The 16,133-nt window shown below is 53.7% G+C and overlaps 1 protein-coding gene across 1 annotated transcript; it reads right to left on the bottom strand.

The window, feature by feature from the left end:
• Nucleotides 1-233: 233 nt before the first annotated feature.
• On the bottom strand, nt 234-15,896 carry Adcy6 (adenylate cyclase 6). The gene is made up of 21 exons (XM_028788287.1): nt 15,024-15,896; nt 11,898-12,047; nt 11,405-11,526; nt 11,197-11,308; nt 10,936-11,063; nt 9,929-10,087; nt 9,693-9,834; nt 9,444-9,572; nt 9,156-9,181; nt 8,803-8,950; nt 8,457-8,554; nt 8,250-8,337; nt 7,974-8,090; nt 7,585-7,743; nt 7,165-7,343; nt 6,068-6,103; nt 5,855-5,984; nt 5,272-5,535; nt 4,225-4,429; nt 2,868-2,992; nt 234-2,667 (listed from the first exon to the last, which is right to left on the bottom strand). The coding sequence occupies exons 1-21, from the start codon at nt 15,879-15,881 to the stop codon at nt 2,542-2,544; spliced, it is 3,501 nt and encodes a 1,166-aa protein (XP_028644120.1). The 5' UTR covers nt 15,882-15,896; the 3' UTR covers nt 234-2,541.
• Between the last annotated feature and the right edge of the window lie 237 nt (nt 15,897-16,133).

The following is a 16,133-nucleotide window of genomic DNA, read 5'->3' as shown; positions in this document are numbered from 1 at the left end:
CAGAGTGAACATCTGGGGTGATACATTTGTCCTCGTGATGCTGAAAGCAGTCATGCTCTCTGAAGACGCTGCAGCTTTATCCTGACAGGCAGAAAACCACAGGAAGCTATTAGATCACAGATGAGAGAGACCCAGAGACCCCTGGGACAGGAGCTTGCCTGCTTTACCAGGCTTTGTCACTTTCTGACCCCCGACCCCGTGTCCAAACAGCTGCAGAGAACAGGGCATTTTTTTTTTACAAAGAGTTTGATTTTATTGATATTTAAATATATTAAATATTTCACTGAAATACATGGTTCGTCACCCTCCCCCACTCCCACAGTGGTTACATTAAAAAACCAGAGCCCATGGCTTCCCGTAACCTGACTCCCTCACCAACTGGTGAAGAGAGGGGCTACAATAACTCAGAGAAGGACATGACTGGCTGGCACTGTGGTATGGGGAGCCAGGGTGTGGACAAAGCCCTCCCACCTGGCAAGAAGCAGACCCAAAGCCAAGGTCTCCCCGATTTGGCTAATATACCTCACCCCCACCCCAATGGCATTGAGTAGTCCCTTCCTATCCAGAGATAGGACGAGATAGGACATGGCTGGAGGAGACAGGCAATTTCCTGCCTGGACCAGCTAGTCTTCCTCTCCCCTGCCTTGGCCAATCAAGCGCCCAGTGGTCCATTGACTGGTACATGGAGATTCCCAGGAAAGCAGTACCAAGCCGGAAACCAGGCCTCTGCAGAGAACTGGCGGCAGAAGCTTGAGGAAGGGCAAAAGTACAGCCCACCCCTTCCACACCTCCTGAAACTCTCTCCTCTGCCCTTCCACATCTAAGACAAAGTGATAATGACAATCCCCAATCAAAATGGAGGTGGACCGCCTCTGGCTTAAATTGGTGCAGACAGAGAAACCAAGGCACCAGCAAGTTCAGACCAGAGTCAGGGAGGCTGCGAGGGTAAGAGGCAGACAAGGGCGGGCTTCATGAGGCTTGGGAACCAGGACTAGAGTCTAGCCATGCTAGATCCAGGCTGAAGGCTTGGGACAGCCAAGTTCCAAGCTCCTAGGCTCCATCCCCTAGTACCAAATTCTGGGTCCTCAGAGAGGGATCCCACTCTACGCCAGTCAGAAAAGCATACCATGCCCCCAAGACACAAGCTGAGGAACCCAGGAAATGCCTGAGTCTCCACCCCACAAACCTCTAACACTTCAAGTCCAAGGAACACTAGAGAGTAAGCAGATGCTTGGGTCCCTGCCCTAGGCAGGGGGACAGTCATACTGCACATGTGGCCTCCAAATGGCACTTAGGGATTTGGCACAAAAAGGACTCCTCTCTCCAGGCCACTCTCATTTTACTACCAAGCCTCATCCCGCTCCCGTGCAACCTGGGCTTTACTCTCCATCCCTTGACATAGGAAACCCTGCCTTGACACCAGAAGACAGAGGCCCCTGGGAGAGAGGCAGTCTCCAGTGGAGACACATGGAGACCTCAAAAACAGACACACACACACACACACACACACACACACACACACACACAGAAGCAACATGCACACACAGTTGCACACACAGTTACACAAACGCACAGGGCCTCCCTAGTACCAGACTTAGGAGGCCAGTTTTGGGGTCAGGGTCATCTTTCTTAGAACCCTGACCCTTTTGCTATTTGGCAATACAAGGGGCAGAGATGCTCCATGGCCCCTGCCAGCAAGACAGCAAGTGAGCATGTGGGCACACTGGAGCCTCAGGTCAGTGTGGCCTCCTCCTCTTCTTCCTGGGCTGCCTGCATTCTTCGGCACCTGTAGGTGAACGTCCAGTCCCTGTTCTTCTGATGACCTCACACACAGGCTTGCTCTCTGGCTGGTTATTTTCACAGTACCAGTGAGGCCAGATGCCCCTTTCCCTGGAGCATGCAGGAATTGGGGCTGAATCTTCACTGTCAGAGGTCCCTTTGTTCCCCTTTGGGGACAGATCACGGGACTAGGATTTGGCAAATGGAAACATTCCCCTGAAATATGGTCAGAGCTGGGTCCCACAGCACCTCCTTCCTCCACCTTGTGCCTAGGAAGGAGACTTGGCTGGCACTGGGAATGCCCAAGACCAGTGCTTCAGACACAGGCAAGCAAAGGCGGAAGCGTTCTTCGTGCCTGCCGGCAGTCTTTGTACAAAAGTAGTCCCAGGAAAAATAGGGAAAGAAAGGACCTAGCCCTGAGCCTGTTGCCCAGACAGGGAAACAGTAGGCATAGTGAGTTGCCATTTTACTCTCAAACAGGAGGTTCCTCAGCCTCTGCTGCTGTTCTCTTATCCAAAAAATGCAAACAAACAGCCCTACTCCGATTAAGAAAGTCACTCGGAAAATCCTCTCGGCATCCCCTCCTTCACCATTCTGAAGGCAGAGGAACATGGTCCAAGCACAGCCTGCTGGGATGTTCCCTTTTGCCGTCAGCAAGATCTGGAGGCTCAGTGCTCCCTGCCACAGCTCCACCCGGGGAGCAGAAAGTCCACTCAATGCCCACCTTGGTCCCTTGGGTTGAATCTCTGCTATTGCACTCTGCTAACTGCTGGGACCCCCATTGAGGAAGTAGGTGGTCATCTCCCCCTTTCCCTTCACCTTGACCACCCCTCGACACTCCAGTTGGTAGCCCTTGGCAGCTAGAACCTGGTACAGGTCCGTGGTCACCTGGGGAAGTGGAAAGGGAGCCTGCTCAGCCTGGGATCCTTGATGTATTGGTAAGAAGCCCAGGAGTCCTCTATTGGGTACGTTTTCCTCCCCAGCAACCCCTTACCCCAACAGCCATAGTAAAGAAGCTCCCTGCCCCGTCCTGTACAGAGACCACCAAGAGTCTTCAACACCCATTCAACTCAGTGACACCCCCTTACCTGTATTCGGTCAGGAACTCCTGTGCTGTCCATACGACTGGAAACATTCACGGTATTTCCCCAGATGTCATACTGTGGCTTCCGGGCCCCAATGACGCCTGCTACAACTGGACCCATGTTCAACCCTGAAGTAGAGACATTAGCAAGAGATTGAGGCTAGGATGTCACAGGGTCACTCCTGACAGTCATCTCCCCTTGCATCGTCCCCTGAGAGGAACCCTGTAGGAGGAGCTAAGGTGGGAGGAGGAAGGAGAGGGAGAGGAGAAGGAAGAGGAGGAGCTAGGAGAGGGAGAGATGATGAGATAAGAGAGACAGAGAGAGAGAGAGAGAGAGAGAGAGAGAGAGAGAGAGAGAGAGAGAGAGAGGAAAATGGAGGTAGATGTTCATGTGTCCCTGGCAGTCAAAGGTAGTTGGTATATCTAGGTTGGGTATTGGGTTACATTTCTGATCATATGGGCATCTTGTTATTGAGCCTTACCAAACTTATAAATTTGTTGATTAATATTTAAGCATTAGAGTCTCATTTTTCTTACTGGGCCCTCGTGGATGCCCACGCAATGGGATTGCCTCACAATGCCCAGCCTTGCGGAGACAGCATGGAAGAACGGCAGAACCATCTCCCATGCTGGCGTCTCATGGGTGGCAGAGCTGGTGTTTTTGGCTGCCCGATTCTAGCTGCCACCTCTGGCCACACAACATGGCAGCTGAGCTAGGCAGAGACACTGCTAGTCGGCTTGACTGGTGGCCGATTTTTAATTATTTACTTCAACAAAACCCAAAGGAAAAAATATCAAAGGGGACAATGCTTCTGGTGGTTTAGAATAAAAGGGGGTGGGGGCTGGGCATGATAGCTGAGTTGGCTCCCTTGAGTCCAGACAAGGATTGCAGCTCATCTACGGAAGGCTTCCCCGGGCACTCGCTGTTCACACTGCTGCCTCACCTTACGGACAAGTATGGCTGTCGGGAGTCAAGCCAGGCTCTGGACTAATTTAATCACCGCGTCCCACCAGAGCGTCTGAGCCTGACCATACATCCCAGACTGACCACACACTTAGATACCAGGCCTTTAGACAAACCTGCCAGCTAGTCTTCTAACCTTCGCTGCGTCATGTAATCTCCGAGCGCCACTCGCCTTATCTTAGAAAGGGGCCTTGATGTACTTCTTAGAATGTACTGGAAACATCTAGGACAAAGACCCCACCCAGCACATGGAAGGCTCAAGAGGTCTTTGTCCTCATGATTAAACTCGACAGGAAGGTGGGAGGTAGAAACCCCACGGAGTCCTGATGGAGAACTCACCCTGCCCAACCCATACCTCAACGCTCAGCTTTACCCACATGCTGCCCCAGCCCCTCACCGATCTTCATCTGGAAATTGTTGAAAGAGTGTTCGTTGATGTGTTTCATCTGCTCCATGAGCCGCATGGCATAGTCGGCCATGGCGGTGATGTGTGAACGGCCGACCTGGTCATAGGTGCTGGCATTCAGTCCAGAGGCGGCCATGTAGGTGCTACCGGTTGTCTTGATCTTCTCCAGCTGCCGGAACCTCTCCTCACTGATGATCTGGATTACATGGGCAGGGGTGGGGGTGAAGGGACAGGGGGGATCAGTCAAGCCAGACACAGGTCTTTCCAAAGCTCACTCCTTGTCATGCCCCACCTCCCCAATCCCCCAGAGCCCCATCGTTTTAGTGGGTGAGCCCCCTTCTGATTGCTATTATCACTATTCTCTGAGAAGCCAAGGAAACAGGCAGTCCAGGACCCCAGGAACTGACTACAGAGATTCAGAATGGTCCCCTGCAGCAGAAACACTCTGACATGGTTTGGGGAAACCATATCCCAGAGTGTGTGTGTGTGTTTGGGGGACTTTCCTCCAGAACAGTGGACAGCCCATCCCTGACCCAGGTGTCCAGAACACTTCCTCACATTTTGCTCCTGTTTTCGCTCTTTGAGAGACAATCTGGCTTGCTTGGTTTCGCATGGATTTGCCCACAGACTACCGTCTTCCTCTTTTTTCTTTTTTGCTTTTTCGAGACAGTGCTTCTCTGTGTAGCCCTGGCTGTCCTAGAACTCACTCTGTAGACCAGGCTGGCCTCGAACTCAGAAATCCGCCTGCCTCTGCCTCCCAAGTGCCGGGATTAAAGGCATGCGCCACCACTGCCCAGCTGCCTTCCTCTTCCATAACATCACCTGAGACCTATCTTGTCATCCCTGTCCTAGAGCCTCCTGTCTTCTGCTCCTCAGCAAGGATGGCCCTGCCCCACCGAGCCTGATCCCCTCGCTGCCCCTGACTGGGCGAGGGACATTCACCCCATCTAACCCCTGGCTTTTCCACCCAAAGCCTGCTCCTTTTCCCTGGTCCCCAGATTGTCCCTATTGTGCCAGTGCTAGTCAACGAGCAAGCACCTCATCGAAGTCGGCGATTATCTCATTGAGCAGCCGCAGGCACTCCACACCCTCATTGTTGGCCTCGAGTTCCACATAGAACTCCGAGAAGTTGGCAATGGAGGCAAACATGACGGCCACGCATTCACACGACTGGTAGTACAGTTCGTCGTTGCGGCGTTCTCGGGCCAGGAAGTGGGCAGCCACGTCCTTGGGAAGGATGTTGTGCAGCAGCCGCCGGTTGTAGGCCTGCAGCTCCTCCATCTCCTCCTTCTCCCCTGTTGCCTGTGGGCACCACATCCATCAGCCATTGCCCAACACTCACAGAGGCTGGGCGCAGTGGCCAAGGCCTGAGGCTGGACATCACAGGGAACCACGTGGAGGAAGAAAGGCACAGGCAGAGGAGGCCTAAATTACAGGCGAAGGAGTGAAGGGGGCAGGTGCAAGACGGGACAGGAGACAGGAGATGGAGACACAAAGCATGGAACCAGGGTGGGCTTGGGCCACCTCAGCCTCAGCCAGTTAGCAAGAGATGCATTTCTGACTTGGCTCAGGCTCTGCCCCCAAGAAGCCTCTCCTTCCCATAAAGGTCCAGCCAAGTCACCTGTAGTTTCCACAGGAAGTCCAGGCGGGCAGTAGATTCCACCTGTTGTGCATGTAGATACAATGCCAGGGCGAACACCAGCAGAATCACTGGGGTCATATATTTGAGCGCTACCCTCCCTACAGCTGGGCTGAAAACAATCAGAGACAAGCTTGGTGCCTGAAGGAGATCAACACGGGCCTCATCCTTTGCTGCCCCGGGGCCCCCACTTACCAGTCCAGCCCATCAAAGGTCTCGTTGGAGGAAGCCCTGGCAGGAAGATACAAAAGTCATTGGAGGCTGTCTGCTGGGAGGGATACTGGAGGGGAGGTAGAGACTACGTTGCTGAGCCCAATCACTATGCAAGCCTGTGGGTAGAGCCTTTGCTCACACAAATCAGCTCAATACGGACAAAGGTTAAACCTTTCCCAACTAGGAGCTCCTCCCATAGCTGCTAAATGGTCCAGGATAAGTCGCTTATAACTCTTGTCTCTAAGCCTCAGTGTCCTTGTCAGTGAAATGGGTCAGCTCTAAGTACCCTTCTGAAAGGTTTAGCATGTGCTTGAGGTGCCACAAGGCTTCAGGATTGTTTGTTGCCAATAGACGGCCTGAGACACTGATGCTTACTGATAAGAAAACTCAGAGAAGTTAGCTCACTTGCCCAAGGCTACAAAGCTAACAAGAGGCAGACCAAGGACTCAAACCCAGAAGACTATTAATTCTTCCTACCACAAGCGAAGGCCACATGCCCATCCCAAAGGGCCAGCACTGTTTGTTAGAGCTCTGCTACCACACAGCTCTAAGACCTATGAACAGAGGGCAGAGCCCTTAGGAAACAGAGGCAAGCAAATCTCTGTGAGTTCTAGGACACCCAGGGTGGTTACCCAGTAAAAAATAAAAAAATTTAAAACCCCAGTGGGTAAGGAAAGTACCAAGCAAATGTGGGGGCTTTTTTTTTTTAAGCTAGCCTAAGCACTTGGGAGGCAGAGAGAGGCAGGTAGATTTCTGAGTTTGAGGTCAGCATGGTCTACAGAGTGAGAGAATGAGTTCCAGGACAGCCAGGGCTATACTGAGAAATCTTGACTCGAAAAACCAAAAACCAAAAAAAAAAAAAAAAAAAAAAAAAAATGCTAGCCTAAAGAGACAGGAATTTGTCACAACTGGAATTTCTTTGGGGTAACTACCTGAGGTCACATGCTAGGAACTAACCACTCCCTTCCCTTTCTCCCACAAGTGAGTTGTACATTCCAAAGGCCTGGGTACCAGAGACTCTCAGCCCAGAAGGATCAGGGAGACCCCAGAGAGATATAAGAGGCTGAGAATTAACTTACAAGCCATGGACGCCAAGCAGTAGATCATAGTTGTCAAAGATGGTGGCTGGAGGACCCAGCAAAATCAGCACTAAATAGATGAACCCCAAGACAAAGGTCATAGCCAGCTTCCCAATGCTGCTGATGTGTAGGAAGACAGAGCTGGCCAGGAGACTCAGAAGCATGTTCCCAACGAAGTACTGGGGGGTGGGGGGACAGCAGAGGCAGCGTTGGGTGACAGTAAAGACCACCTACTCCCCTGCCTCACTATCCTCCCGCCCACCTTCAAGCCCCAGCTCCCTATACCACAAGCCCCGGTTGCCCCTTGAGTCTGAGAGTACTTTCAGTTCCTGGCTCTCTGGTGCCCACCGCTAGGCCTGGGACACAGGGGCTGACAACTGTTCTAGAACAACCCCCTCTGCCTGAACACTGTTCGGACACCTCAGGGAAGCTGCAGGTGGGTGCGGTGCCCTCACACAGGGGAGCATCCAGTCCCAGAGAGTAATTGAGCTGTTGTAGGTGGCAGGCGGTGACATCCGCTGGTGTTAAGTTCAGCATCCGGGCCGCACAGGTCCTTATTGGGGTGTGATTACAGGTGAACTGCAAAGGTTGAGTGCATGTCAGGATAACCAGTGAGGGAAAGGTTTACGAGGGCTGTACCCTGAGGTACTTTTTAGACTAAAATCCTCAGGGATGACAAAAGAGGAAACCAAGACTAAGAACGAGAGTTACCCCCACCCACAGGGGACAGCAGGCTACCCAAAGGCTGGAAATACTCAGAAAGGCTACAGTTCTCAGAAAGTGCCTGGCATGGGACATGGGAGAATTACCATATTGGCGATGGCAGAGATGAACACAAGCAGAACGGAGAAGACTCCAACCGCTGTGCTGTGCACCCGTGAGCGAACGATACTGCGGGACAGACGTTGCAGGGCCTTGGGGAAGAGCTGCAGCAGCAGTAAGACACACGGAGAAGTTAGAAACCGCATCAGCCAAGGCGGAAGACCGGCCAAGAACAAGGTCCAAAAAGAGGCATGGCCGCCTCCTCCCTTCCCCACGGGAATCCCCTCCTTCACCAACAGTCTCAGGGAAGTCCCCCTACTTACCGAACCACAGGAACACACAGCACAGATCAACACAGTGACCAGCAACAGCAGGAAGATACTGGCATAAATCCCAAGTATCAGGGTGGAGCTGGAACAAGGGAAGGTCAGGGAGAAATATCAGCAAAATCAGGGTGTCCTGGTCCTAGTCCCTGAGACCAGCAGCTTGCATGGGTATTAGGAAAGTTAGAAATGTGGGGACGGACTCACTGTGGGAATACAAGGAGCTGGATGAAACAGATGAAGCAAAAAACCAGGAGGGCACAGGCGACGTAGGCTCCAAAGCGAGGGTCTACTTTCCGTGAATACTGAGGGAAGAAAGAAAACCAAGCTGGGTGCTGGGTTCTGCTCCGGCAGGCAAGTTATGGACAGCAAAAATCTGGGTCCTACAAGGGCCTTGGGAGGAACACTTGGCCCAATTAATACTAATTTCCATCCTGTGCTATGGTCTCTTCCCATCCCCGACACATCCTCCTGTCCCTCAATGTGCGTTCAGTCCCCAAGCCAGGCCTTCCCTCCTTCCAGCCCTCACTCTTTTGCCTTGTGTCCCCCAAACCTTCTTCTCAAGATCCTCTCTCTGGAAGGTGAGCAGGAACCGGCGCACATGGTCCTTACGCAGTTGGTCGATGCTTCGGGCATCGATGGCTCGGCCCAGGAACTCATCCACCTCATCTTCAGGGTTCAGAGCATCTTGGGCACCCCGGCTGATAATGGGACACAAGTTTTACTGGGTGCATGAGTTACCGCCACAGGATAAGCAATAGGATGGGCAGGGTTCAGGCAGCAGCAAGGGAAGGCTGTGTGGTACCTGCTCCCACATCTTACGACAAATGGGAAGTCTCAACCCACAGTGCATCCCAGGCTGCAAATGCCTTCTCCCTCCCTGACCCGTCCCATAGACCGACTTACTTGTCTTTGCTAGAGTCATCGATGCCCTGGAGAAAGAAATGGAATGTGTGAGGGGGGAGAGGAGCTGAGTGCTTTCACCCCAGGATCTTTCCTATTTCAGTACTAAGTTGAGAGGGTCCCCACACACACGTGGGGAGAACTGGGGCCCTTTGGGTGAAACCAGTCCCTCTGCCCCCAATTTTAGATCACATCTATGGAATGGAGGATCCAGCTACAGGGATGAAAGGGGACACTTTGAGGGAGACCAAAAAGTAAGGCCCCCAGGTCACAGTACAGAGAGCCCCTCACCATCTGTCGGAATGCCTTAGAGTCCTTGGTCCGGGAGAAGGCACGGTCAGGAACCCAGCGTGGCATGAGTCCTTCCATGGAGTTGGCCCGCGTCCGCTGCAGCTTGGCCAGCATGGCTTTCTCTTCTTTCTGTGCGGCAGCGTGAGTACAGGTCAGAAGCAGAACCCCAAGAAGACCTTTGCTAGCACCTCTCTGTTTGTTCCTCTCCCCCCCCCCCACCCCTCCCAGCAGTCCTGCACTGGTCCTGACCCGTTTTTGGCTGGCGCCTAGTATGAGGAAGGTCTCTATGCACTGCTCCTTGAGGTAGGCGTTGCGCTCACCACCGCGGCCTGGCTCCACCTCATAGTCCCCGTTCAGGTACTGCAGTGTGGCCCGAGTGATGTGGATACGGCTGTAAGGGGCCAGGAGGTTAAGACCCTGGCTCTCCCACCCACCCTCCCATCCATTCACCCCCTGTAACCAACTAGAGCCCTCCTTCCACTTACCCGGCCCGCCCCCCGGCCTCCATGTGGTTGGCCAGGGTCACATCGTTGGACCAGACATCGAACTGCCATTTCCTCAGACCAAGGACACCGCAATGCACACGTCCACTGTGGATGCCCACACGCATGTTCACGTTTACACCCGTCACCTCACGCACCAGCCTGAGGAGACGGAACTCTAGATCAGCCCCAAGCTGTCCTCTTATCCTCTAGCCAAGAACCCAAGCGGAGGCCAGCGGAATGGCTCAGCGGTAAACACACTTGCCGCCAAGCCTGATTACCTAAGTCCAATCATTCCTGGGACCCAGAGAGTAGAAGAACACCAGCTCCAAGTTATCCTCGTGAGCAACACACACACACACACACACACACACGATGGCAGGTGCACACACACACACACACACACCACACAGACTAAATAAATAAATACACTTTAAAAAGAATCCAAGCGCCGGGCAGTGGTGGCGCACGCCTTTAATCCCAGCACTTGGGAGGCAGAGGCAGGCAGATTTCTGAGTTCGAGGCTAGCCTGGTCTACAGAGTGAGTTCTAGGACTGCCAGGGCTACAGAGAGAAACCCTGTCTCAAAAAAAAAAAAAAAATCCAATCAATCCAGGCAAAGACAGAAGCAGATGGAAGGACAGAAGAATAGTTTTGACTAGATAAGGGCAGGAAGCTACCTGCGACTCAAGGACAACAGTTTGAGGACTACATTCAGCAGAAACTGCCCTCATCCTGTAGGACTGAGTTGCTGCCAGCTCCAGCCTGCTCAACTGGCATTGTCTGCAGTCACAAACCCCACCTGTTCCAGTCCCTGCACCCTCCAGCAGGCTGGGGTTGGGAGGACCACAGGGGTCTTCAAACAGACTGGAGAAAGACCCACTCCCTCTCCAGTGAGAAATGCATCTCAAGGTTAAAGAGCTACTTAGAGTAAAGTCCCCAAGACACTTCAGAGAAGGAGGTACCCGGGCACCCACAGTTCCAACAGGCCTGGGAAGGGGTGCTACTTACGAGATGGCCTCGATCATGTCTACCCCCATCTCCACACAGCAGTGGGCGTGGTCTGCCCGGGCCTCTGGCAGCCCTGACACACAGTAGTAACAATCCCCTAAAATCTTGATCCTCAGACAGTGATTCTCCTAGAGGAGGAGAGGTGGGAGATCACCTTACTCTCCTGATCACACCTGGCCCGCCACCCCACCCCCAACCGCCACCATCAACACCATATGGTTCATCATGGTTGGCACCACCTCTAAGCCCCAGTACCCTCACCGCGGCCAGCTTGTCAAACCGGGCGAAGAGCTCATTCAAGGTCATGACCAGTTCCTGTGCAGTGCACTGGGAGGCCAGGCTGGTGAAGCCCTCAATGTCTGCAAACAGGATGCTGTGGAAAACAGAGGGAGAGAGATGGGCCTCGTAGCCCTCAAGGACTCTTTGGTACCCTGCAACCCTCCTGGCAGCATCCCCTCCCCGGTCCTACCTGACATTATCATGCTTCTGGATATAGATCTTATGGAACATCATGTCTTCTTTTTTTGTGTTGATGTCTTCTTTCATCTCCATGGCAACATGCTGGGGCAACACCGATAGCAGCAGCCGTTCCTAGACCAGCGGTTCCAACCACTATCCTCTCTGTTTTCCATTTTGATTCTTGTTCCTTTCACATCCCCAGAGCCCTCCCGTCCCTCTGCGACCTGAGCATCCCTTCCGGATCTTGACTTGACACCGCCTAACCCTGCCCTCGGAAGTCACGCATCCTAGCTGTCTCTAATAGACCTCCACTCAATCCTCCGATGCGCACCTGTATTCTCCCTCCCAGCCCTGAACAGAACAGGACCCCCCCAAGGCCTTTTACGATGCACTGTCCTTGGGGACTGTTCACACTTGTGTCCCAAAGGGCGGCAGCAGGTCGAATCTACAAGGTACTAGGGGTGAAGGCAAAGAACGTCCTAGCCAAGGGAAGCGGCCCCCACCTGCTGACGATTCTCATGCTGCAGATGCAGACGTGCCTGGATGTAACCTCGGGTCTCCTGAAAGGCTTGGCGTTGAGACACTTCAGCGGGGTAGTGTGTGCAGACACCGATGGCATTGGTGCAGAGGAAGAGCACCACGTTAGCACCGAGCTGTGGGAGGGTGGCAGAGGTGGATGAGTGACCACCTGCCCGGCACACACACACACACTAACTCAGAACATACTGTGAGCAGGAAATAAAATCCTGCACCAGGTTTGTCCCCAAGCTGTACCATCCCCAAGATACTCTGTCCCCCACACACATACACACAGATCCCAGCCTGCCTAGATCATTCTGTGGCCAGTAGGATGAGCTTGTCACAGCTTCAGAAGCAGAAACACGGCCAGGCGGTGGTAGCACACGCCTTTAATCCCAGCACTTGGGAGGCAGAGGCAGATGGATTTCTGAGTTCGAGGCCAGCCTGGTCTACAGAGTGAGTTCCAGGACTGCCAGGACTTCACAGAGAAACCCTGTCTCGAAAAACCAAAAAAAAAAAAAAAGAAGCAGAAACACCGACCGCAGCCACACAGGTCAAAGGCCCAACCCAGGCAGCCTACAATCTCCTGCCCCACAAACACCCCTAACAGAAGACATCTGTGTGTGGCTCTCCTTACAGAGCAACACTAAGGAGACCTGAGCTTCCCATCCTCTTCTGAGTGAACCAAGCGACAAGTCGACTTGTCCTTTCCTCTCTCTGGGTCTCCACTTACTCATCTACAAACTGAACGGGAGGAATAATATCTCTAGAGCCTCCCTGCGGACTTAATAGCAGAATGCCCCCTGCTGAGTTTTGTTGTGGTTGGTTGGTTGGTTGGTTGGTTGGTTGGTTTTTGAGGTAGGGTCTCACTATGTCCCCAAGCTTTAAACTCACTAAGCACTGACCCTCCGCTTACATTCCCAAGCGATGGGATCACGGTTGGAGCTAATACTACTGCTGTTATTCGAGCAGCCGGTTTGCTAGCCACCTGCGATGTCTAGGATCCGGAGGACACGGTCCACCTATTGATCGATGAGTTTCTTACAAGTCTAGGAACCAGGTAACAGTACCCCACTTCACACCCGAGTGACTCAAGGGCCCAGTGGCTTGTCCAAGATCACACGGTCGGTTGTGGTTGACAGGAGACCCAAATCCTGGACAATCGGATTCCACAAAGACTTTGTCCTGATTCCACTCTCTAACATACTCCAGATTTCTGAAAACTCCTTCTCCACGGACTCTAGCTCTTGAAGACCAGGCTCAGAGCCCCTCCTTGGCAGCTATCAGTTCTACTACTAGAGAGACTGCATGGTCACCTCTTCTACAAGATAGGATTCTCCTCCTCCACAGCCCTCTCCTCCTTCCTCTCCTGCCCTTCTCCCATCTCTTACACACACACCTCTGCAGGATCTCATACCTACGCCCCCACCCTCCCCATAGCCAGTCCCAAACTACTGTCAAGAGAACTGACTAGGGAATACATCGGAGGCATGCTGGCTTCAGTGTTGCTGGAGACTCAGGGGTTAACTGGCACTGGGACTCCACCCAAGCTGGATGGGGCAGGGCTATGGTTGTGGAGAAAGGAGGGAATGCTTACCAACTGCCCTGAACCAGAACTAAGCCTGCAGACTTGGACAGGACATTTAATCTTCGATTCCACTGTGTAAAACCAAGGTCTGGCTAACCCCTAGCTCCTAACCCCAGCACTGACCCTGCAGGACTGGCCTTCAGCAGACCTGCCCAGTCCACGAAGCTACCAGAGAACATACACAGAGCTTCCCCTCTCAGCAGCAGGGGTGAAGAGGGGGCACTCTATCTCCCTTGGGGGCTTCTAAGAATAGCCCCCAGTGGGGGGGGTGGGAGGGGGACAATCCAGGCAACTTCCCTTCCTGGTCCCAGGAGCCCAAGAGGAAAATGTGAGTCACAGCGGAGGGAAGGGGAAGAGGGATGAGGGACTGAAATAACCACACTCATCCCTATTTACCGTGAGAAAAAATGGATGCCAAGGCTCCAGAGGCCACCCCAGCCCAGTCACTGCCCGGGGTGTCTCAGTGAGTGCATCAGGAAAAAGTTCTTCCTAGGGACACAAGTGGATCTGGATCTCAGAAGGGATTGCCCCTTCTGAGGGGCTACAAGCCCCTGCTCCATGCAAAGACTCACAGGCCTCATTGGGCACATGAGAGTGTTCTCAGTTCTGAGACGCTGACTGGGCAGCCAGAGCCCTAAAGATGGGTACAGAAGCAGTTTTCTCTACCATCCCAGGAATGCGGAGACCCCACGGAGTGAAACTGAAGCCAGGCACCCTGGGGAGGTAGGAGGCTGGCAGTTCCGGCCTCCCAGGCTCAGCCTCCCCCATCAGGCACAGGGCTGGGCCCTGGGCACCATGCCAGCAGAGAGCAGGGACGAGCCACACACCCACCTCCTGGCAAGTCTGCCAGAGGGGGGAAGGGAGACACCACTCCTGAGTGTCTTCTCCCCCAGAAGAGCGGTTCAGCCTAAACCCCCACTTCCCAGGCAGCCAAGAAGAGAACCTAGGAACCAGCACAGAAGGGTCTGGCCCTTTAAGAGATCTGACAGTGCCCTGCGGGCACTTGCTCCACAACAAACTAGCTATAAAGTTACTTTTAAAGAGGTATGTTCTGTTCCAGGCAGGGAAGGGCATCATGCCAGGGCACCCAGCTCCTCACCCCAGGAGCCCCAAACAACTTTCTGTTTATGAGGCCATGGTGGGCTACAGGCCACAGCGTCTGGAGGAGTAGAGAGGCCTCGCTTCTGGAAGCTTCACAGAACTACCTACAGCTGCTCCTCAGGAGTAACAATAGAGCTCGAGTCTCAGAGGTCAACAAGAGGTCAGAGAGATCTACACACACACACACACACACACACACACACACACACACAGCGTGTCTACTGACCTAGGCGAAAGAGCTGAAGACTGGCCTGTCTTGACAGACTACAGACCTCCTCCTCAGCAATGCCCACTGATACAAGGATATAAGTCCCAGCCAGGCAGAGGCTAGCCCCTGAAAACTGGCCTGATATATCTAGACATGATACCTGTGTCCCTCCCTCGGCAGTCCCCTTCCCAGTCTCACTCGGGTTTCACCTACCTGCTTCCAAAGGAAGGGGTCACCGGTGTTGAGCTGCCAGGCCAAAATCAAATGCAGGGTGGAAAGGCCCAGGCCGCTGAGCACTGCGGCTCGCATGCGAATGGGAAGAAGCGTGTAGGTAATGTAGACGAAGAACACGGGGCACCAAAGGCCTGCCGAAGGGCTGTGTGGGTTGGCCGCCAGGGCACCCCCGACTTGCACGGCTGCTAGGATGCCCAAAACCACATAGCTCACCACCCACATGGAGTCCTGGCGGAAGCTATGTCGGTTACACACTATCATGAGTACCACAAAAAGGATGGAGGCACAGGTCAGCAGGGCCACGTAGGCAGGCTGAGGCTGGGCAGGCGCAGCGTGGAAGGTCAACAGGACAGCCGTGAGCAGCACCAGCACCGCCATGAGCAGCGTGAGGCTGCTCTGGTTCATCTGGAAGAAGTACCGCTGGTACAGACGCTCCAGCTTGGCCGAGCGGAACTGCTTAGACTGGAACACCTGCACGAGCCGGTGCCAGCAGGACGGACCCCTCCGAGGCGATGTATCGGGTGCCACTTCAGCTGTCCCCATCGGTGTGGTCACCTCAGTGTCATCAAAACCCAAGGCCACTGACCGCAGCCCCAGCTCCATACCCCTGCCCGGGCCTGCCCTCCTGATGAAGGCTTCATCCTGCCAGGGGCACCGAGGGTGAGCCGCAGGAGTGGGGCTGGGTGGCTCCGCATTCTTGAGGCAGCTCATGTAGCGGGGTGCGCAGAAGCCACTGGCTCGAGTCGCGTGGCGTGGGCGCTTCTGCCCATTGCGTTCCCCCCAAGCTGTTTTCCGTTCATCCACCTTGGGAACCAGGAGGCCACTAAACCATGACATGCTGCTGGGAGGAGAGGCAGGGAACGGTATTAATACCACTGCGTGGCCACAGCCACCATAGCAGCTTGGGACCTGAGTGTTTCCTACGGGTCTGTTCTTCATTCTCACCATCTTGATAAAACTGCCCTGGGCCAGGTAAGGAACTGGGACATAGACACACGGAAAAGACCCAGCAACCATATAAGTAAAAGAACCAAGATTTTGGGGCCTAGAGCGTTAACTAAGTGGTTAAGAGCACTGCCTGTACTTCCT

The sequence above is a fragment of the Grammomys surdaster genome, unplaced genomic scaffold, assembly GCF_004785775.1.
Source record: "Grammomys surdaster isolate TR1022 unplaced genomic scaffold, NIH_TR_1.0 125742, whole genome shotgun sequence".
NCBI classification, from domain to species: domain Eukaryota; kingdom Metazoa; phylum Chordata; class Mammalia; order Rodentia; family Muridae; genus Grammomys; species Grammomys surdaster.
The sequence above is the reverse complement of the archived record's forward strand: the minus strand, read 5'-3'. Positions and strand labels throughout refer to the sequence as shown.